General features: G+C 40.4%; 1 protein-coding gene and 1 pseudogene across 3 annotated transcripts in view; both read left to right on the top strand.

The window, feature by feature from the left end:
- Positions 1 to 24,020, top strand: part of CCDC148 (coiled-coil domain containing 148) — a 281,360-nt gene that overhangs the window by 10,227 nt on the left and 247,113 nt on the right. For both annotated transcript variants that reach the window (XM_084799663.1, XM_084799664.1), the window contains exons 2-3: positions 1,092 to 1,198; positions 14,694 to 14,795. In XM_084799663.1, coding sequence (XP_084655789.1) covers positions 14,771 to 14,795 — 25 coding nt within the window. In that variant the 5' untranslated portion in view covers positions 1,092 to 1,198; positions 14,694 to 14,770. The remainder of the gene's footprint in view (positions 1 to 1,091; positions 1,199 to 14,693; positions 14,796 to 24,020) is intronic.
- Positions 10,130 to 11,544, top strand: LOC311606471 (heterogeneous nuclear ribonucleoprotein K-like; annotated as a pseudogene). Its single transcript has one exon. The product of its transcript is annotated as a heterogeneous nuclear ribonucleoprotein K-like (transcript).

The raw sequence follows: 24,020 nt of genomic DNA, 5'->3' as shown, positions 1-24,020 counted from the left end.
AGAATCGTTGTAAACTTCTGATTAGAAATTAAAATGATATAACTATTTTGAAAAAAATCAATGTGACAGTTTCTTAAAAACAGAAATGTAAACTTATCATATGACCATTCAGCTCTACTTCAGGAAAATACATGTTATATAGACTTGTACCTGGAAATAATAGTAGAACTTAGTATAGTGAAAACTTGGAAATAGCCCAAGTATTCCTCACCTGCTTGTTGCTGTAGTAGAATACTATTCTACTGTAAAAAGTATGAGCTATAGATACATCTAGATTCATAAACCTCTAAAAATCCATTAAGAGAAAACAAAGGCAAGTACAAAGGACACATGTGGTATATGATGTCACTTACATAATACTTTGGCAAAGTTGAAAATATAGCATCAGTGGTTACCCTGGTCTGGGGTGGAAAGACTGAGCAAGAGTTAAGAATGAAGGTTTTCTTTTTTTTTTTTTTTTTTTTTTTTTTTTTTTTGGTTTTTCGAGACAGGGTCTCTCTGTGTTAGCCTTGGCTGTCCTGGATTCACTTTGTAGTGAGTCCAGGCTGGCCTCGAACTCACAGCGATCCGCCTGCCTCTGCCTCCCGAGTGCTGGGATTAAAGGCGTGCGCCACCACGCCCGGCTTAAGAATGAAGGTTTTCTAGGGATAGAAATGTCCTCAAGCTTGAGGGTAATTCTGTACTATGTATTTTTCTTTAAAATAACTATATAGTTATAATAAAGCCATTTTTGTTGAATAAAATTATGTCTCAATAAAGCTTTTATAAGTAAAACCTTCCTAATAATGATAACCACATCTTTAAAACTCTCATATATGAACACAGTAAATCTGGAAGTAATTTTGTCGTGATTGAAAAGCCTCCAAATGATGCCTCATGGGATTTAGAGCTCATTTATTAAACATTAAAAAATACCAGAGAAAACTGGTTCACATCAGGAAATCTAGGAATTTACTAGAAAAAAAATTAAACTACAACCATAATGTAATTGGTGAATAGAATTGAATTTGAATGTCTTAATTGGGGGTATAAAGCTAATACTGTAACCTGTCCATGTCTGTTTCTGTTTTAAATGTTTACACTCATTAAAGCAAGTGTGCGGAGAGAAGCTGACCTTGGGTTAGAACCCTATTACCTTGTGTCCTACCAAGACTTACAAGAAAACGAACCACCTCTATCACACAAGTTTCCCCAAAATGTATGTGAGTTGTCAACGTTATTATACTTATCAGTAATCTATATTTCCCTATGTGTATATTTTATATTTGCATTTTATAGTTTACATAATATTAGAATGACAGTAGATCTAAAGAATGTGAGTACTTTTGAAGTCGTGTTACTTTGTTTAATGACGGGCTTGTGTGCTGGCGTATGCTTGGTGTTCTAGCATGCTTTCTGTTGCTGTGATGACACACTGACCAAAATCAGCTAGGTGAGGAAAGAGATTGCTTTGTCTTAAAAGATACAGGCTGTTATCCAGGGAAGTCAAGGCAGGGAGGGATTAAAAGTGGGTGCTTAGAGCAGAAACCATGAAGGAGAGCTGTTTACTCGCTTGCTCATTGTACCTTGTTCAGCAACCCTGTTAAAAGCCCAGACCTACCTGCTTAGGGATGACACTGCCCACAGTGAGCTACATTCATTGCCAATTAAAGAAACTGTGACTTGCGTCACAGACATGGACGCAAGGCAGTCTGGTCTAGGCATTACTTCCTTATAGGTACTTCTCTTCCTAGGCAATTATGGGTAATTTTGAGTTGACAGCAGAAGTTAAGTAGGACATTTATACATCATAACTTTACTGTAATATCTGTAGATAAACTCTCATCTGCTGTTTTTATTTCTGTCTTTGTTTTGTTGTTCTAATTTTTCCTTTTGTGAGTCCCAGGAACTTGAAATAAGTCTCCAGTAAACTACATTCTGTTCTTACTCTTTGCTTTCTGTTTGTCTTGATGCTTGGATCTCCTACCCCCACTAAGATCTATGTGAATATCCACCACACACATCACCATGAGGGTAGTGAAGGTATCCGAAGTGCTGCTGGGGACAGTGGTCATCTTTGGGCACATCCTCACACTGTCAATGTGACAAGAGAAACAACAAAACTACACAATGAAGCAAGCCAGGAAAATTCTGTGCAGAAGAGAGATGACAAAAGGGAAACATTGACCCTACATAAAGTTATTTATTTATGGCCAAATAGAAAGTGTGACCTCAGGAATTCCCCTGGAGCGCTCAGGCTTCTTCTTCCTGTAAGTGGCCTAAGATGACCTATGAAGATGGCTCACTAGTCTCTTGACCCAGAAAACCCTATGAAATCATGCAAATCAAGAGGTTCAATCATCATGTTCACTTTAAGAAGACCCATGAAGCTTCCCAGGCCATCAAGGGTACACATATCCAGAAAGCCACCAAATATCTGAAAGATGGCTTTTGTTTGTTTGTTTTGTTTAGTTTTGTTTTCGAGGCAGGGTTTCTCTGTGTAGCCTTGGCTGTCCTGGACTCACTTTGTAGTCCAGGCTGGCCTCGAACTCACAGAGATCCGCTTGCCTCTGCCTCTGAGAGTGCTGGAACTACAGGCGTGCACCACCTTGACTGGCTTGAAAGACAGCATTTTTAAGAAGCAATGTGTGCCATTGGGGTGGAGTTGGTAGACCAAAGGGTGGGGCTGAACACAGGGCCAGTGGGCAGAAAAAGATTGTTGAATTTGTTGCCCATGCTTCCAAACTCAGAGAATAATGCTGGACCTAAGAGTTTGGGTGCAAATTCTCTAGTCATTGAGCGCAGCCAGTGAGGAAAGCACCTAACATGTGTCGACGACCTTACAGAGCTCGTGGCCAGATTGACATGAGCTCCCCCTGCCACACTGAGATGATCTTCACTGAAAAGGAACAAAGTGTTCCAAAGCCAGAAGAGAGGGCTGCACAGACGAAAAAGATCCCTCAAAGAAGCTGAAGAAACGAAAATTTAAGGCATGAGAATAAGTTCAGCATAAAATAAATGTAGATTTAAAAAAACAACAACAAAACCAAGCAAACAAAACCAAGCTGATTTGAAAATACCGCTTTCAGTGACTTAAAGTTGGCTTTGTAAAAGTCATCTACTGTTTTCGGCCTCTGTCACATGTCCACAGAAATGAGGCCCTCTGGAGCACCCCACTTCTTCTAAGCATGAGTGATTGACCTGAAAAATGTTGTATAACTTTGAACTTTAGTATGAGGATGTTACTGTGCTCCAGAGAAGATGTGCCGGGGTCCTGTATATTTGGTCTTCAGTGTGGGTCCTCTGTGATTACTTTTGTGTTGTGGAAGCTGCTTTGTAACTACAGAGCGCTTGTGTGCTTACAGCTGCTAACTTGTGTTTTATGCAGCAGATGGAAGAGCGCTGAGCTTCAAGTCAGGCGTGGTCCTAGTCTGACTACTGTCCTTACCTTCTGGGATCTCAGACAAAGCATTTAATCTTTCTGACCCTGTGTTTACTGATCTTTAAATGGATTGGTCAGACTGAAATCATTTCTGGGCCCAGGTTAATTAGTGTATGAAGTGAAATGCTGCACGACCTTACTCTAAAAGTGGGGTCTTTGATTTACCAAGTATGCTGGTCACAGTGCTCCAGCCCTCGAGTCTGTTTTCACCATCTTTGTTTCCCAGCTTCCGCATACGCTATCTTTGTTTAAACTCCTCTCTTTACTCTTCCTTCTTCGAGATATGCTTTCTACTCATGCCTGCATCTGGCCGTCCTTTCTGTAATTCTACAGCCTTACCTTTACCTTAACACAGGAGCATCTGTTTACGTAGCACAAAACAGGCTTGACAGGTGGCTCAAAGATTAAAAGAACTTGCTGCTCTTGCAGGGGTCCCAAGTTTTCTTCCAGGCTCCCATGTCAAGCAGCCCACAACTGTCCAAAGCTCCAGCTTCAAGGGGTCTGACGCCTTCTCTGGCCACTGTGTGCATGCGCACATGTGTGGCACATACATGTGTAAATAAATGAAAACAATATAAATAAAATTTTGCGAGGTCTCACCCCTAGACAACAAACTACAGGCAACTGATGACTGCTGTGAAAGGGAGAAATAGCCTTTCCTGGGGACAAGTCCCCAAACTGGTTATCCAAGACAAAGCACTCAGCTCTGAAACCAAAACGCAGACGGCAACAGGTTGTTTTTGTATATTTTTGCACACACACTCACACACATATATGTAACAGTAAAAAGAAGAAATTATCAGTTTGACAATGGGTGAGGTCATGGGAGGAATTAGGAAGAGAGGGGCTCTGAGAGAGGAAGGAAGAAAAGGAAGGTGAAAAGTATTGCGATTCTATTTTAATTAAAATGTTCAAATTTTTAAAATAGTAAGTACTAATAACAAATCTTTATGAAAACAAAAGTAAGTTGAATTTTTCAAGCCAAGTTGGACAGGCCTACTATTCCCATCACTGTGGAGGCTGAGGCAAGACACACCCAAGCATGAGGCCAGTCTGCATTGCATAGTCACTGTCATAGTGAGTAACCTACAACAGAGAGACCCTGTCTCAAAAAAGCAAAACAAAACCCACACAGACTACCAGGGGTTAACAGAGGGCAAGGGCCCTGTGGGTTCCCTGTTCAGACCACCACCTGAGAAGCCTGTTTCTTCCCTGAGGGAGCAGAAGGTGAGGCTGGGGATGTGGCCACTGGAGCAGACAGCCTGGGTTTGCCTCTTCCTCCTTTCAGCAGCTGTGTCAACTTTCATCTGTTTCCGCACCTGCAAAGTGGAAACAAGAACATCTATCCAAACACCATCTTGCAGATTAACTGAGGCTCTTAAGATAGTGATGGCCTCCGTGCAGCTGAAGCTGAGGCGGAGGACAGTGTGCTGGTTCTGGGGCCTGGGAAGCAACACCCATATGCCCTCCTTTCTGCTGCATCTTGCTGTGTCCTTACCCTGAGGTGTGCATATTGGGCTAAACTATGAAGAAGAAAATTAGCGTGATTTGTGGATGATGTTCTTTTCATTTAATTTGAAGCTACCTACAGCAATATTTTCTCACAAGTAAAATTTCTGTCTGAAATGTTTTGTTGCTGCTTATTTATTTATCTTTTGGGTCATTGCTGTTAGTTTTGTTTGCTTCTCAACTGGCATGCCACAATAATTATTGTGCTCTCAGACATTAAAGAAAGGGGCCCTGGAGCAGCCTTTTGGACAGCCATTTTATACATCATTCTATTTGAAAAGCAGCGCACACAAAAATTCTTCTTAGCAAATGTTAATTGATGAAAACATTTCTGCACTAGCACCCGAGAAAAGCAATATGTTCTTGGCTCTTTCAAACCACAGAATAATCTAGCCACTCATGAGAAAACTAGTTATTTATTTCTATACAAACTTCAAAAATCTTTGTTTTTGATACCAAGGCTCTTTTATTCTCTATCAAAGCAAGTTTTAAAAGATATAACAGTCACCTCCCCCGCCCCAACACTTTTTAAAATGAGAAAATCAGCTGAATTATTTAGTAAGGTTCCAAATGGGTACCAAGTCTACTTTCCACTCCACTATTTGAATACACTGAGGGCTGAAGGGGAGTGTTTTCACATTTTCTAAAGTGTATCGTTATACACAGTGTTCTAAAGAATGAGAAAAATAAGTCAACACACACACACACACACACACACACACACACACACACACACATACACACACGGCACAGTAAAGATTTTCACTGGTGTACCAAAGTTCTTTAGTATTTATAGAATTATAATGTTGCACAAACCTGCAACATGGAAAATATTAAATCTGCATGAATCAAGGAGTAGTTTACTTGCACCAAACTCTCCTAGATGCAAACAACAAAAACCGTAAATATTACTGATAAAGGATCAGTTTGCACACAAACTTTATTAGATTTTAAATTTCTCTTGAAACTGTAAAAATAAACCCTACATATCCACAAATGGAGAAATTAAAATTCCCAAGCTCTATGATGAAAGCTTGCAAAGAATTTTATCTTAAAAAAACTAGATTTGCATACTTTTATTCAAATATAAACATAAGTGGACAATATATATTGTGTAATAAAAATGAAATAATACTTCCCAGAGGCAACTTACTGAAACTTATTGCTCAATCATTTAATTAGAGAAGTATCTATTTTTTTTTTTTAGGAAAAAAATCACTTTAGTCAAATAATATTTTAAAAATCATGATGCTACCTTCCAAAATCTTCCAAATGTAAAGCATTTGAATGTAAGATTAACAGAGTGGCACATTTTCAGGAATCAGCATCTCTATTCATAATCAAATTCTCTGTCACACACACACTAGGCATTTCTTTACTTAGAAAAATATTATCTATCATCTATCTATCTACCTATCTATTTATCTATATCTATCTATCTATCTATCTATCTATCTATCTATCTATCTATCTATTATCTATCTATCTTAATCTTACCTATTTATCTTTGGGTTTTTTGTTTGTTTGTTTGTTTTTCGTTTTTGAGACAAGGTTTCTCTGGGAAGCCCTAGTTGCCCTGGAACTCACTCTGCAGACTCTGCCACCTCAAACTCACAGAGCTCCACCTGCCTCTGCCTCCCAAGTGCTGTGACTTAAAGGTGTGCGCCACCACTATGCCTGGCAATGACAAGTATCATTTATATTAAAATTTGTTGCTGTGGTACTCAGTTAAGAGATGCTACTGCAGCCAGCCCTGTGGCTCCACATGTGTCCTTTCATGCTGGTGGCAATTTAGATTTTTCATCCTTGCTTGTTCTCATATTGGTGCATTGCAAAGGTAGGAATAAAACCCCATTTCCAAAGCCCCAAAGGTGCCACGCTGACAGTGTCCCTGGTATGTTCACACACTGGACTCTGTGTGATCCACTCATTGGAGCTACACTAGTACATCAGGATTCTGTTTTGGAGAATAGGATAAAAGCCCGAGCTGTTGCTGTTCTGTTCAGGAAATAGTCTCCATGCCAACGAGCTGAAGGCTCTTCCTCACTTTTTCTTCTAACAGATTTAGTGTGTCTAGTTTTATGTTGAGATCATTAGTTCACTTAGACATTAAATTTGTGCAGGATGATAAATATGGATCTATTTGCATTTTTCTACATGTAATCCAGTTAAACCAATACCATTTGTTGAAGATGCTCTTTTTCCATTGTATGGTTGACTTCTTTGTCAAAAATCAAGTATCTGTGAGTATGTGGATTTATTTCTGGGTCTTCAATTTGATTCCATCGATCAACCAGCCTGTTTCTATGCCAGTAACATGCCTTTTTTTTTTTTTTTTTACTGTTGCCCTATATTACAGCTTGAGATCAGGGATGGAGATTCCTCCAGATGATCTTTTATTGTACAGGATTGTTTTAGCTATTGTGGGTTTTTTGTTTTTCCATACAGAGTTGAGAATTGGTCTGTAAAGAATTTGCGTAGGCATTTTGATAAGGATTGCATGAATCTGTAGATTGCTTTTGGGAAGATGACCATTTTTACTATGTTCATCCTCCTGATCCACGTGCATGGGAGATCTTACCATCTTCTGATATATTCTTCAATTTCTTTCTTCAGAGACTTGAATTATTTTTCATACAAGTCTTTCACTTGCTTGGTTAGAGATACACCATGATACTTTATGTAACTTGTGCCTATTGTGAAGGGTATAGTTTCCCTAATTTCCTTCTCAGCCCATTTGTCATTTGTATACAGGAGGCATACTGGTTTGTTTGTTTGTTTGTTTGTTTTAATTACTCTTGTATCCAGCCACTTTGCCAAAAGTATTTATCAGCTGTAGGAGTTCTCTTATGGAATTTTGGGGGTCACTTATGTATACTATCATATCATCTGTGAATAATGACTTCATCCTTTCAGATGTGGATCCCCTTACTTTCCTTTTGTTGTCTTATTATTCTAGTTAGAACTTCAAGTATGATATTGAAAAGAGAGGGGGGTGGAGAACCTTGTCTAATCCGTAATTTTAGTGGAATTGCTTTAAGTTTCTCTCCATTTAATTTGATGTTAGCTATCAGCTTGCTGTATATTGCCTTTATTATGTTTAGGTATGTGCCTTGTATTCCTGATTTCTCCAAGACTTTAAATGTGAACGGGTGTTGGATTTTGTCAAATAGTTTTTGGCTTCTAATGAGCTAATCATGTGGGGTTTTTTTCCCCTTTCAGTTTGTTTATATGGTGGATTACATTGATGGATTTCCCTATATTGAACCACTCCTGCATTCCTGGGCTGAAGCCTACTTGGTCATGGTGAATGATAGTTTTGATGTTTTCTTGGGTTTAGTTAGCTAGTATTTTATTGAATATTTTTGCACCAATGTTCATAAGAGAAATTGGTCTGAAATTCTATTTAGGGTCTTTGTGTGGTTTAAGTATCAAGGTGACTATGGCCTCATAGAATGAGTTTGGTAATTTTCCTTCCATTTCTATTTTGTGGAGTAGTTTGAAGAGTATTGGTATAAACTCTTCTTTGAAGGTCTGGTGGAATTCTGTACTGAAACCATCAGGCCCTGGGCTTTTTTTTTTTTTTTTTTTTTTTTTTTTTTTTGCCTGACTTTTGAGGACTGCTTCTATTTCCATAGCGGATATAGGATTATTTAATTTGTTTACCTGATCTTGATTCAACTTTGGTAGGTGGAATCTATCAGGAAAATTGCCCATTTCATTTAGATTTTCAAATTTTGTGGCATATAGGCTTTGGAAGTAAGACCTAATGATTCTTTGGATTTCCTTGCTTTCTGTTGTTATGTCTCCCTTCTTATTATTATTCATTTTTAATTCCTCCTCCTCCTCTTCTTCTTTTTCTTCTTCTAGACAGGGTTTCTCTGTGTAGCCTTGCCTGTCCTTGACTTACTTCATAGACCAGTTGGCCTTGAACTCACAGCAATCAGACTGCCTCTGCCCCCTGAGTGCTGGGATAAAAGGTATATGCCACCACACCAGGAATGTCTCCTTTTTTGTTTCTGATTTTGTTGATTTGGATAGCGTCTCTCTGCCTTTTAGTTAGTTTGGCTAAGGGTTTGTCTATCTTGTTGATTTTCTCAAAGAACCACCTCTTGTTTTCCTTGATTCTTTGAATTGTTTTCTTGTTTCTAATTTATTGATTTCAGCTCCGAGTTTGATGATTTCCAGGCGTGTACTCCTCTTGGGTGTTTCTGCTTATTTTTTCCCCTGGGGCTTTCAAGTGTTCTGTTAAATTGCTTGTGTGAGATGTTTTTTTCTTTTTTCTTTTTTATTCATAATTGGAATGAGTCTGTATTTCCTATGCCTGATGGATTTTTTTAATTAATAACACATTTTTATTGAAAATTAAAATAATTCATATTACATCTCATTTTCTATCCCATCCCATGCATCCTCCCATTCCTCCCTCCCTCTCACTTTCACCTCAATCCCCCTTCCCTATGATTGTGGCTGTGGGGGACCTCCTCCCCCTGAATATGGTGCTAGGGTATCAAGTCTCTTCTTGGTAGTCTGTTATCCTTCCTCCGAGTGCCATTGGGCCTCCCCAACATTTCTAATCTCTTTATGAAGGCACTTGGGGCTATGAACTTTCCACTTAGCATTGATTTCATTGTGTCTCATAAGTTTGGGTATGTTGTATCTTCATTTTCTATGAATTTTAGGAAGCCCCTAACTTCTTTCTTTATTTTTTCCTGACCCAGTTATCATTGAGTAGAGAGTTTTTCAGTATCCATGTATATGTAGACTTTTTGTTATTTTTGTTGTTGTTAATGTCCATGATGGTCTGATAGAATACAAGGTATTATCTCAATCCTGTATCTGTTGAGGCTTACTTTGTGACCTACTATATGGTTAATTTTGGAGAAGTCCATGAGGTGCTGAGAAGACGGTATAATCTTTTGTGTTTGGGTGAAAAGTTCTGTAGATATCTATTTGATTCATGACATCTGTTAGTGTCATTATTTCTTGGTTTAGTTTCTGTTTCATTGACTTATCCTTTGGTCAAAGTGGTATGTTGATGTCTCCCACTATTAATGTATGGGGATTGATGTGTGGTTCAAACTTTATTAATGTTTCTTTTACAAATGAGGGTGCCATTATCCTCTCTTTCTCTGCTGCACGGACATCACCGTCATGCTTGCCTCCTGCTCTATTGCAGCCTATTGGGCGTTCATTTAATTCAAGAAAACAGAGACTGAACAGCCAGAAGAAACCTTCCCCAATGCCAAAACCAATGGTGAATTTGGTAAACACTCTGGAGAAGACATCAAAGAGGAACAAGCCTTTAAAAGACCTAAAGATACTGATGAGATGGTTGAATTACTTCAGAGTAAGAATGCAGGAGCAGTGATTGGAAAAGGAGGCAAGAATATCAAGGCTCTTCATACGGACTACAATGCCAGTGTTTCAGCTCCAGACAGCAGTGGCCCCTGAGTGCACACTGAATATCAGTGCTGATATGGAAATGATTGGAGAAATTCTGAAGAAAATCCTCTCTGCATTGGAAGAGGATCTGCAGTTACCATCACTCACTGCAACCAGCCAGCTCCTGCTTGGTTCTGATGCTGCAGGATGCTTAAATTACCAACACTATAAAGGAAGGGACTTTGGCTGAGACTGTTGATTCATCAAAGCCTGGCAGGAGGAATTATTGGTGTCACAGGTGCTAAAATAAAAGAACGTCGAGAAAACCCTCAAACAACAATCAAGCTTTTCCAGGAGCGCTGCCCTCATTCTACTGACAGAGTTGTTCTTATTGGAGAAAAACCTGATAGGGCGGTAGAGTGCATCAAGATCACCCTTGGCCTGATGTGAGCCTCCCATCAAAGGACGTGCACAACCCTATGATCCCAACTTTTATGATGAAACCTATGATTATGGTGGCTTTACCATGATGTTTGATGACCGACATGGATGGCTTGTGGGACTTCGCAAGTGGGGAAGAGGTGGTTTTGACAGAATGCTTTCTGGTCAGGGTGGGCATTTCATGCCTCCTTCTAGAAGAGATTATGATGATATGAGCCCTCGTTGAGTACCTCATTTACCTCCTTCTGGTCGAGGTGGCCCAGGTGGCAGCAGAGCCAGAGAATCTTCCTCCTCTTCTACCACCACCACCCAGAGGGGGATATCGAATGGCCTACGACAGAAGAGGAAGGCCTGGAGACTGCTATGACAGCATGGTTGCGTTCAGTGCTCATGAAACCCGGGGCTCTGCAGTTGACACAAGGAGCCCATCAGAATGGCAAATGGCTTATGAGCCACCGAGTGGTTCTGGATATGATTATTCCTATGCAGGGGGCATTGCTCATATGGTGATCTTGGCAGGCCTATTATTGCCACACGAGTAACTATTCCCAAAGATTTGGCTGGATCTATTTTTGGCAACAGTGGTCAGCATATTAAACAAATCCATCATGAGTCATGAGCATCGATCAAAACTGATGAACCTTTAGAAGGATCTGAAGATTGGACCAGACACAGAACACACTATATTTGCTGCGGAACAGTATGAAGCTGTATTCTGGAAAGTTTTTCTAAGACTAGGGAAGAACTGAAGGAGTCCTGCATCTTTTTTTTTTTTTCCAAATCTGCTTCTGTTTGAAAAGCCAACATTCCTTTGCTTCGTAGGTGTTCTGTATTTGAGGTGTAGTGAAATCTTTGCTGTTCACCAGATGTAATGTCTTAGTTCCTTACAAACAGGCTTGGGGGGAGAAACTAACATTGAAAAATTGAAACAGCAGCAGAGTGAGTGAATTTTATATTTTGCTCATTGTTGGTGGTTTAAAAAATTATTGTGAACACATTGCTTTGTGGTCACTGTAACACTGGGGGTGGGACAGGGAGGAAAGTAATAGTCTACATGTCCCTGGCATTTGGTCAGAGCAGTGTGCAGAATATAATGCTCTTTTATAAGAAACATTTTGTGATTTTTAAAATAAATTTAGTGAATCTTAAAAAAAGCAACAACAACAACAACAACAACAAGAACAAATATGGCTGCCTTTATATTTGGGGCATAGATGTTCAGAATTGTGATGTCATCTTGGTTGAATTTTCCTTTGATGAGTATGAAGTGTCTTTCCTCATCTCTGTTGGTTAATTTTGGTTGAGAGTCTATTTTATTAAATATTAGAATGGCTACTCCAGCTTGCTTCTTGGATCCATTTACTTGGAAGACCATCTTCCATCCCTTTACTCTCGGGTAATGTCTATCCTTGTGGCTGAGGTGTGTTTCTTGTATGCAGAAGAATGTTGGGTCCTGTTTACCCATCGTTCTGTTAGTCTTTGTCTTTTTATTGGAGAGTTGAGTTCATTGATATTGAGTGAGATTAATAACCAATCACTGTTAGATCCTTTTATTTTGATGTTGTTTGTGGTTGTATTTGCCTTCTTGTCTAATTTTTGTTTTGCTGAAGTGAAGTTATCTATTTTCTGTGTTTTTCTGGGTGTAGTTAACTTCCTTGGGTTGGAGTTTTCCTTCTAGTATCTTCTATAGGGTGGATTTGTGGATAGATACTGTTTAAATTTGTTTTTGTCATGAAATATTTTGTTTTCTTCATATATGGAGACTAGTAATTGGCATGACCATGATTTGATCAACTAACAAGTAGCTTGTGTTACTTAGCTATCCTAAACATCCTGCAATAGCACTTGGTATTATAATTGAGTTGGATGGATATAATACCTCATATTAGAGTAGAAATATATATAATGTGTGAAGACTAATCTTACATTTGAATTCTATACCAATATATCAAAATTAAACTATTTTTCATCAATACACAAAATTCTATACCAATGAATTAAAAATAACCTTATTTGTGAGTAACAATTAAGGCCTTTGGTTAAGAAGTAGATTCAATCATCTACTTTTTGTTCTATCGTCCATATATATATATAATTTTTTTTTTTTTTGGTTTTTGTTGTTTGTTTTTTGAGACCAGGTTTCTCTGTGTAGCCTTAGCTGTCCTGGACTCACTTTGTAGACCAGGCTGGCTTAGAACTCACAGTGATCTGCTTGCCTTTACCTCCTGAGTACTGGGATTAAAGGCGTGCATCACTACACCCGGCTCATCTTTATATATTTCTATATCCACCTTTCTTTCTTTATGGCTCCTATCTCCTTACCTATGAAACATAGATAAAGGAAAAGAGAGACATCCCTGAGTCCAACCTAGTTTTCTCTCTGTATAAGACCAATAATAACTTATAACCAACTCCCTATAAAAGTAAGTAGCTGTAGCCCAAGAAAACACATGTTCATGATTTTTAAACCTTGGAAAATAGAGCATTCATTATATATATTTTCAAGAACTCTAGTCATAATCTTAATGCTTTTTCTATTTTCTGATTTTTTTCTAGTATATTGCTCAATATTTTTTGATTCTTGGTATTTTGAATGTTTTTTAACTCATTAAAGATATTCTGAAAATTATGTTGTTTTTGAATGTCTTGATTTTTTATTATTTTTGTCATGTATGCCTATGTACTATGTGTACGTCAGGTGCTCATGGAGATCAGAATAGGCTGTTGGATCCCCTGGAACTGGAATTAGATGATTATGAATTGCATTTAAGGGCAGGGATTGAATTCAAGTCCTCTGGAAGACTAGTCAGCCTTCTTAACTACTGAGCCATCTCTCCAGCCCCCTCCGAACTCTTTCTAATTAATGTTGGGCCTCGTTTTAATCTGAATTTAAAACTTATGTATAAAATCGTGGCGTGCTTTTAAGATTTGATAGCGTGGCTACCTGAGTAGTTCCTTTCATGAACTTTAGCTTTTTGGGTAAGACATAAGCTTCTGGAGTCTCTGCTGATTGGGTGTGGTGAAAACATAGCAAGTGAAAAGAAATCAAATATTTCCCATCCCTGTATAAACTCAAACAATTGCTCAGCTTCTCCCCCCAACACACAAGGGACATGTACTATTTTTTTTATATATATACACAAATCCCAGTATTCAGCAAAGGCTCATGAAGAACTTGTATAGGTAGTGAATATGGTCAAAGTGCCTGCACATTGGCACTGCCATGATGAAGGAAAAGGAAAAGGAAAAAAAAAGTAGGGGTGTGGAGAGGTAGAGGAAGGGATAGGAGGGGAGGAAGTAGGAAGGAAAGAAGGAACAAGGAACAAGGAAACAGGAAGGAACTTCGAGTCCCAGACCTGAGTTTCTGCCTTGCTCCACACCATTTAAAACTTCACTTCACAGCTCTGGCCTTAACAGCATGGCTGCCTCCCCAAGTCTACTAGGACTTGAAAACCACCTCCCTGTTACAGGGTCTAGATTGTCTCATGGCAAAATCCACAGCATCGTGAGTCGTACGCAGCTCGTTTCTCTCTCCTCAGTGATCAGACATTCTCTCAGGTCACCAGTGTGTGAAAACATGATGCAGGTCACACACACACACACACACACACACACACACACACACACACAGGCATGCACACATACTCAGCTTTCTAGGTGCTTATAGTGGAAGGCTTCAATTCTTTGTACTGTCTTTACAGCCTTCATCTGTCAGAAAGTCCTTTGAGCAGTTTTCAGTTGTCTATGTGTACATGAGTATGCACTTGCATGCACACGCTTCCTTCCTTCTCTTTGAAAAGACTTCCCTTCCAATGGTTTCTGAGGTATCATACTAATGTGAGCTCTACGCTTTCTCCTTTGTCATCCTTTACCTGGGAATTACATCTTGGAATGTTTCAAGGCTGAGCTGTAAGTACAATTTCTTTTTATCTCATAGTCCCTCCTGAGAAACGCTACCTATAACATCAATATCAGCAAGGACCAGCAAACCCCTGCCCTCTCCTGCCTCAGCACATGTCTCTAAGGACTCCAAGCCAAGGTAATGGAATCGCTGGGATCTTCTCTGCCTCCCTGACACCTGCTTCCAAATTCCCTCCTCCTCTAGGGCTCTGCTTCAACACAATTCCGAGGCGAGTGCCTTGTCCTTACAAGCTTGGATCCTGGAATCCCAACGGAGGTGGGGTGGGGGCAGTGAATGAAGAAGGGATACACACTAAAAAGCTGGGTGATCTGGGCTCTCTAATGGGGAAGCCACAGCATCCCAGAATCTCAGTGTGCTTATTCAATATCATTGAACGGGAGGTGGGGTTATTGCTTACAGCTGAACTAGGAGGCGGGGCTATTAGATACAGATAAACAAGGAGGCAGAGTTATTATATACAGCTGAATAAGGAGCCAGGTTTAGCTAACCTAGGTGTCTGTAGGGGACTGGCCTTTAGGCTGTAACCATCTGGAGCAGCAGTCCTCAACCGGTGGGGGCTTGAATGAGCCTTTCACGGGGGTCATCTCAGACCACTGGCCCTACCTGAATGGATACAGCTATTAAACACATCAGAAAAATGGCTGCAGGATTATTTGTATTGGGTTCTTTAAAAAATAGCTAATATTTAAAGCCAGCGAGATTGATTCCCCACGCCACGTTTTGACTATGTGCCTCCTCCACCCAGATGATTCGACTCTATGACTATTGGCCATGTTCTTGCCCTCAATGCACCAAAGCTGCTGTGTCACCTGAGTTTTCATTGCTTTTGGGCTCAAAGGCCTGGGCTCTGGCCAGACAGGCTAGCAGTGCAGCCTCATGCACAGGGTCACTTTGGCCAGCATCTGCTCTGCCACACACAGCTGGCGAGGCAGGCAGGCCCTCAGCCTACCCTGGGCTTCACCACCCACACAGTCTCTCAACTGTGTGCTTCCTGTTTTCTGCTAAACCTATGGCCGACCCCCCTTTCCTAGCCAAATTTATTGCCCTTGTTCACTGGAAACCAAAGGTGTGTCCCCCAACATAAACCAACAACTGGTGAAGCAGCCATGTGTCCACCCACTCTCATGGTTGCTTTTTAATAGCAACCCCCCAAAACACCTCTACTTCTCTCACATTTTACAGTTGACACTTAGAATCCGGCCCCACACCACTTCTACCTTTATTTTTATCCATACCATCATTTGTTTGCTTCTCTCAGGAGCCTCTCTCAGCTGAGTCACGGGAGTTCCCTGTGGCCAGGTATTCACTGTCTCTGTCCCCCCCTCCCCTTTTTTTTGGGTGCCACTCTGTCATAGTCTTCATGGCTTCAGGTATTGACCTATCTAGGGCTCCAAAGGAATGAAGAGAGGACAGACTCACGGACATACATACCGAAAAGTTGGGGTCAGGTGGTCTGGGGTTTCTGATGGAGAAGTCACAGCATCCCAGATGTTCAGTGTGTTTATTAAATCCAGTTGACCTGGGAAGCATGATTACTACATACATTTGGACACGTTTGCCTAAGCCCAGGAATACAGTGTCTGTAAGGGTAGAGTGTCTGTCTTTAGGCTGTCAACATTTGGGGGCAGAAAGCTATGGGGAATAGTTTCTGCATATAGCATCCACATATTTGCACCCACATCCAAGGAAGGCTTTTCCTTCTCTCTGAGCCTTACCTGAGGAAGACTTCACCCTCCCAAGTGGCCAGCACATTGGTCCTTCATCCGACCATCAACAATACACACTCCTGAGTTTGATTATTTCCAGTTGTCTACTCCTCTTGGATATTTCTGCTGCTTTTTTTTTTCTAGGGCTTCCAGCTGTGTCGTTAAGTTGCTTATGTGGGATGTTTCCAATTTCTTTTTAAAGGCACTTAGTGCTATGAATTTTCCTCTTAGCACTGCTTTCAATGTTTCCCACAAATTTGGGTATGTTGTTTCTTCATTTTCATTGAATTTCAGGAAGTCCTTAATTTCTTTATTTCTTCCTTGACCCAGGTGTCATTAAGTAGAGAGTTGTTTAGTTGCCATGTATGTGTAGGCTTTTTGTTATTTCTGTTGTTGTTGAAGTGCATGGCCTAAGACCATGATGATCTCATGGGATACCAAGTATTATTTCAATCTTCTTGTATCTGTTGAGGCTTGCTTTGTGATCTACTATGTGATCAATTTTGGAGAAGGTTCCATGGTGTGTAGAGAAGAAAGTATATTCCTTTTTGTTTGGGTGAAAGGTTTTATAGATACCTGTTACACAGGACATTCTTTACAGTTGAGAGGAGAGTGGGATCTGACTTTCACACGAACTCTGGTGCCCCATAATTGACCACGTCCCCTGGATGGGGAGGCCTGGTGGCACTCAGAGGAAGGATAGCAGGCTACCGAGAAGAGACTTGATACCCTATGAGCATATACAGGGGGAGGAGGTTTCCCTCAGTCACAGTCATAGGGGAGGGGAGTAAGGGGAAAACGGGAGGGAGGGAGGAATGGGAGGATACAAAGGATGGGGTAGCACTTGAGATGTAATATGAATAAATTAATAAACTATATAAGAAATAAAAAACAAACAAACAAAAAACAATACACACTCACTTAGGACTCCAGTCACTCCCTACTGTTAGCTATCCGTTGTGCTGCTGAGAAACTATGGGGAGGTCTGGGATAGTTCCTTCTTATTCTTCTGTAGTCTCTGACCACAGTCCCTTAGGAGTAGTAAGTCCCCTTTTCCTCCTTAAAGCCTGTTTCTCACCACTGTCACTAAAATGTCTTACCCGTCTCTTCTGCTAACACCCAAACCTATTCTCTCCAAAGTGCAGAGCTGGGCACACCACTTCCTTCCTCCAGTCGGCGTGGTGGAGGCGCTCAGCTCTAGGATAGACTCATCCCAAGGCCTGAAGGGTTCTCAGTGTTGGCCTTTGATACCCTCTTGCTGTTTCTGTCACCATAAAAGCTCTGACCCTCCTTCTAGCCCTGCTAATGGACATTCAGTTCGGTTTCAAATGCCTGTTTCTGCTTGCACATGAATCTCTGAACATGCAATTTGGTTAGGTTGAAATGTCATTTTTATCTTCAAATCATGCACACCATTTCCAAGTTATAGACTACTACCCATCTCACCTCTTAAAAAAAAAGTTTCTGTTTTAATTCATTCTTGTGTATACCTGTGTATGCAGTGCTCTGCATGCATGTACACCTGCGGACCAGAAGAGGGCACCAGATCTCATTATAGATGGTTGTGAGCCACCATGTGGTTGCTGGGCATTGAACTCAGGACCTCTGGAAGAGCAGACGAAGCTCTTAACCACCTCTAAGCCTTCTCCCCAACCCTCATTTTTTTTTGAGACAGGGTTTCTCTGTGTAGCCTTGGCTGTTCTGGAATTTTGGAGACCAGGTTGGCCTCAAATTCACGGAGATCTGCCTGCCTATGCCTCCCTAGCGCTAGGATTACAGGTGTGTGCCACCACCACCCAGCTTTGTGTACAATTGTTAATGCTACTTTGTTCCCCCAGTAAAACTCAGATTTGTGTGCTTAGTACTAAGTACTATTAATATACTAGCAATATTTTGAATGCATGAATGAGTAAAATATACATTTACTTTAAATAACAGAATCATGAACAAAATAGATTTAAATGAAAATATTTGACTATTTTATTAATGACTTAATGTGTATAATCACTTCATATATTCTGAATGACAGTTTTATGCTCTTCTTGTAAGAGAAAATTACTGTTTATTTTGAAAAACATGAGTAAAATATTCACCTTATGATTTTTATCTATAATTTGTCTTTTAGGTGAAAAAAAGGACTATTTTCAAAACATTTTAGCTTTAAGCCATATACATCTGTCTTTTTTTTTTTTTTACAAAGGATAAAATACCCCCCCCCCATGTCTACTGAGGGAAGGAGCTTGTGAAGGCAGTGTAACAACTGCTGCCTTTCATGAACATGCTCCTGCTGTATCTTGATGGAATTGCAGAAGCTAGCCTTTCTGTCACTTGCTATTTCACATGCTCCTAGTACTGTGTTCAGTACTTTAGAGTATCGCCAATATATGAGACAATATTCAGGCGTTACCGACTCCAGTCCACAAATGTGGAAGTATGAGACTGTGATTCTCTACAAATATTAAAAGAATTGAAATCAAAGCAATTATCATTTTGTACTGTATTGCAATAAAAGTAGAAATTAACAAGAAAAACCTTTGTATACTATATAACATCATGAAAACTGAAAAATATGCTCTGAGCCAATAGTATAAAGGTGAAGAGATTATGAAGAATTAAAAATATTTTTTTCTTAAGATTAATGAAAATGGCTGGGCAGAGGTGGCATGTACCTTTCATCCCAGCACTCAAGAGGCAGAGACAGGTATGTCTCTTGAGTTTGAGGCCTGCCTTGTCTACAGAGCAAGTTCCAGAAAGAGACCCTGTCTTGACAAAAAAAATTAATAAAAATGGAAGCATACCTAAACCTCTGGGACAAGCCAAAAACAGCAGTAGGAGAGGTGCATACACCACCAACATCTCCACCACTAAAGCAGGAAGTCAAATAGGGGAACCGTCATCCACCTCAGGCAACTGGAAGGGCAATAGAAATCAAACCCAGAATAACAGGAGGGAAAATACAGGTCAGAGCACAAACAGAGTCTAAAAATTTTCAAGTGCAAGTGAGTCATTAAATGAAGTTTATTTATTTATTTATTTATTTATTTATGAATATGCAATTGAAGTGGGCATGGCAGCACACACCTGTAATCCGAGCACTTGGGAGGCAGAGGCAGGCAGATCACCGTGAGTCACACAGAGAGACCCTGTCTCAAAACCCCGCCCCCCCAAAAAAGGGATTTGCAGTTGGTCATCCCTATGGCACACGCCTTTAGTTCCAGCACTTGGGAGGCAGAGGCAGGCAGATCTCTAAACAGATCTCTGTAAGTTCGAGGCCAGCCTGGTCTACAAAGCGAGTCCAGGACAGCTAAGGCTACACAGAGAAACCCTGTCTCAAAAAATAACAAATTAATTAATTAATAGATTATCATGAGCAACTAACTGTATACCAAAATTTAAGGATATAAAATAAACACAATTTTGACATGTTAACCTTTAGCAAGATTAAATTTTGGACAACCATATTCTCACCTGTAATGAGCAAGGAGACAGAACCAGTAATAAAGAGGCCTTCGTTAAATAAAAGCCTACTCACAGTGCATTGTATGCAATTATGAAAATTTTAAATAAGTAAATGCCTGCGATGGTTTCACTACTGAGTTATGACAGAGATTCTAAAGTAGTTTAGACAGATTTACAAGAGAGAATTTTTCAGAATTCATTCTAAAAAGCCAGTATTAGCCAGATGCTAAGAATACAGAATGACACACAGAAAAAAAAAAAAAAAAAAAAGAAAAGAAAACTACATACTAATATCACCGATGAACCTAGATGCAAGCATGCTAGCAAATGGAGCCAGAGAGACAGCTTGGTGGTTAAGAATGCTTGCTTTTCTTGCAAAGGACACGTTTGCTTCCTGGAACTCACTTGGCAGCTCACAACCATCTGTAACTGCTGTTCCAGGAATCCAGCACCCTCTTCTGGACCCTGGAGGCACCAAGCGTGCATGTACATACTTGTAGGCAAAACACTCAAAAACAAAGAACAAAGTAAACTATAAGACAAAATAAAATCTTTTAAAAAATACTAGCAACTTGATGCCAACATCTTATTAGAAAGAATATTATGTCATATTCAAGCAGGAGTCAACCAGGAATGCAAGGAAGGTTCAACATATAAAATCAATACACATGAGATGTGGCACCAAAAGAATGTTTCTAAGGTAGAGAACAAAGGAAAAGTGGCCACTGTCACCCCTCTCAGTCAACATAGCCCCAAAGTCCAAGCTGGAGCAATCAGGCACAAACAGATGAGTCAGGGTTTTCCAACTTGTTTGTTTTGAAAAGATTTATTTATTTATTATTATATACACAGAGCTCTTCCTGCATGTACACCTGCAGGCCAGAAGAGGGCATCAGATCACATTATAGATGGTTGTGAGCCACCATGTGGTTGCTGAGAATTGAACTCATGACCTCTGGAAGAGCAGTCAGTGCTCTTACCCGATGAACCATCTCTCCAGCCCTGGGTTTTCCAACTTATAAAGGAGGCTTTCAAGTTCTCAATTTGCGGATGACATGACTGTGTATAGAGAAATGCCAAAGCTCATCCAGAAACCTCTGGGAACAATAGTGAACATAGTGTATAGTGACAGGAAAGACACAAGAAGACCAGCAGCACTCACTTCTATTACCCAGTAATACATTATCCAGAAAAAAATCACAACATTAAAACATAATACCTAGGAATTAATTTAAGCCACTTTGGAATTTCTTATAGTGAAGATATAAGACACTTGCTCTAGGTGATTAGAGGAAATAACCTCAAAATGAAATGCTGTCCCATAGACATGGGACAGAATAAATACTATTAAAATAGCAATATTACTCAAGGTGATCTACAGATTGAAGGCAGCTCCATCAAAATACTGAGGAAAAAAAATCCACAGAACCAGAAAACAAAACAAAACAACAACAACAAAAAACAAAAAAAAACCGCCTAGAATTTGTTCTAACACTAAGTAGTCAAAGCAATCTTGAGACAACACAACAGGACAGGAGGACAGCACTGCCGGCTTTAAAATGTGATCCATGCAGTGGTAATTTTAAAAACTAGCAGAAAGCTGGCCTCACAGAGGACTAGAATCCAGAGGCCGGAAGTGACTCCATGTATCTATAGCCAAATGGTCTCCCGCAAGGAGCCCAGAACACACACTGGGGAAGAATGGCCTCTGAGCAATGGTGCTGAGGAAACTGGCCACATGTAGAAGACTGAAAGTACCTCCCCGTCTCTCACCATGTAAGAAATCAAAACAGACAGCCTCTTAAACATTAAACTGGAAGCTGGAACCAATAGAGGAAGTAATGAGGTCTTTTAATAGGCAAGACCCAAGCAGAGCCAACAAAGGCAAAGCAGGTGAATAAGAGGCCATCACCTGAAAACCTGCTCCTCACAGGAAACAACACACCAAACAGGCAGAGTGTCTGAGCTGTGTTGCAGCAGAAGGCCAGATCAAAGGTATGGTGCCTCCATAGTGGGATACTGTGTAGATGCTATAAGATCACATGACTCCAGAATAAATCAACGGCAGTCAACAGCAACAAAGCCCAACCAATAACCAGACCGAGAAGCAGCCTCCAGACCTAAACAGACAGATCTTCAAAGCAGATGCTCAATGGGCATGTGGAAACGTTCCACACCACTACTCACGGAAACCCAAGTTAAAACCACAACGAGACATCACCTCATGCTGTTCAAATGACTGCCCTCCAGACAAAAGAGAAGTGCTGCTGCCAATGCAAAGAAAAGGCAACTGCCAACACCAGGTAGAAACACAAAATTACAAAATCAGTGTGGCCATTGTGGAAAACAGAAGAGCCTGGGGAATTGTCTCATATACTTAAAAACAAATCCACTGCATCGTCCAGCAGCCTCACTAGTGGATATGTGGCCAAACACAAATGAAGACAGCATGGTCAAGGAGGCTTCTACAGCTGCCACATTGACTGTGGCTCTGTTCACTATAGCCAAGTGGCAACAAGCAAGTGTCCATCATCTCATGAACAGCCTAAAAATGTGTCAGATATACACAGTGAATACTATTCAGCCATAAAAACTATGAAACACTGTCATTTATGTCAATAAGCATGGAAGTACAAGTTGTCCAGTAAAAGTAAGCACAGAAAGAAAGCACCACATGACCTCTCATATGTGGAATCTTAAAAATGGTATTTTCACACATGTCAAGAGTGGAATAGTAGTTACCAGAATGGAGAGTTACATAGAGAAATAGGGAAATAGCTTGTTAGTGGGCATTATGTTATTGAAAGGAAAAATGTGTTTTTTGTGTTATATAAGATAATCTGTGATAGCTTATATATCTTACATATAATATACATAAGATAATGTATACTTTATTTATTTTATTTTATTTTACTTTTTTGGTTTTTTGAGACCGGGTTTCTCTGTGTAGCCTTGGCTGTCCTAGACTGGCTTTGTAGTCCAGGCTGGCCTTGAACCCACAGCGATCCACCTGCCTCTGCCTCCCGAGTGCTGGGATTAAAGGCATGCGCCACCACGCCCAGCTTAAGATAATGTAAATTTTTAAAAGTGAGAATTATTTATGCATATTTTCATTAGAAAAATAAATGCTTGAGAATGTACTATATAAATACATGTACACAGAGATTTGAACATTAAGCAATGTATATATGTACCAGATTTCACATAGTTCTCTATAAGTATATTAGACACACACACACACACACGTTAAAAATGTGATGCACGTACACAATGCAGCCATTAAGAAAGGTGAAATCTTGGCCTTTGCAAGGATATTGCATGTGTAAAATGAAATACGGCCACTCAGAAAGGCAGGCACCACATGTTTAGTCTCATATTCAGAGCGTCGGTTTTTAAAATCTATGTGTCTGGGGGTCATGACATAGGAGGGGGACAGTGCGAAGCAAGGAGGAGCTCCTGAGGGAGGCAGGAAGTAGAGGGTGATGGCTTCGATTTGCAGTGAAAAGGGGGCACTAATCGGGGGAGGAAAGGGAACCAACTGCCCGGGCTGGGGCTGGGAGAACAGAGCTGTCAGGCCAGGAACCTGAAAGCAGCGCTTGATGCAGAAACCATGGCGGAAGGCTGCCTGCTGGCTCGCCCGTTCATGGCTTCCTCAACCTTCCTTCACAGAGCACCCAGGCCCACCAGCACAAGGGTGCTACTGCTACACTGAGCTGAGCCCAACCCCATCTCAGTCAGAAAAACACAAAACTGCTCTATAGATTTGCCTACAAGACAAGCCTCTGGAGGCATTTTCTTAATTAAGATTCCTTCTTCCCAGATGACCCTAGCTTGTATCGAGTTGACATAAAACTCTAGCCAGCACAGGATGCTAACGTAAAATAGTACAATGGCAGTACAGTGTTGAGTGTCGTAGTGATTGAGTAACTTGTCAGGGTCTAGGAGGTGTCAAAGCCTCTATGCTTTCTGCTCATCCTCAGAAGCCAATTCCTCATTTTATCCAGGGAAACTGAAACTCGAGCGACCGACCACATGTCCAGCTTTCCTTTGCGCCGTGTGACATCACACTCAATTTCAGTGTTTTAGTACATCCGCAGCTGCGACCAGCATGTGTCATCAAGTTTGAGTGCAGGGTACTCTTGCCTTTAGAAAACAGACTCTTAAATATCAATGACCT

This window comes from Acomys minous, assembly GCF_964271855.1.
Source record: "Acomys minous genome assembly, chromosome: 10".
Taxonomy (NCBI): Eukaryota; Metazoa; Chordata; class Mammalia; order Rodentia; family Muridae; genus Acomys; species Acomys minous.
The sequence above is the reverse complement of the archived record's forward strand: the minus strand, read 5'-3'. Positions and strand labels throughout refer to the sequence as shown.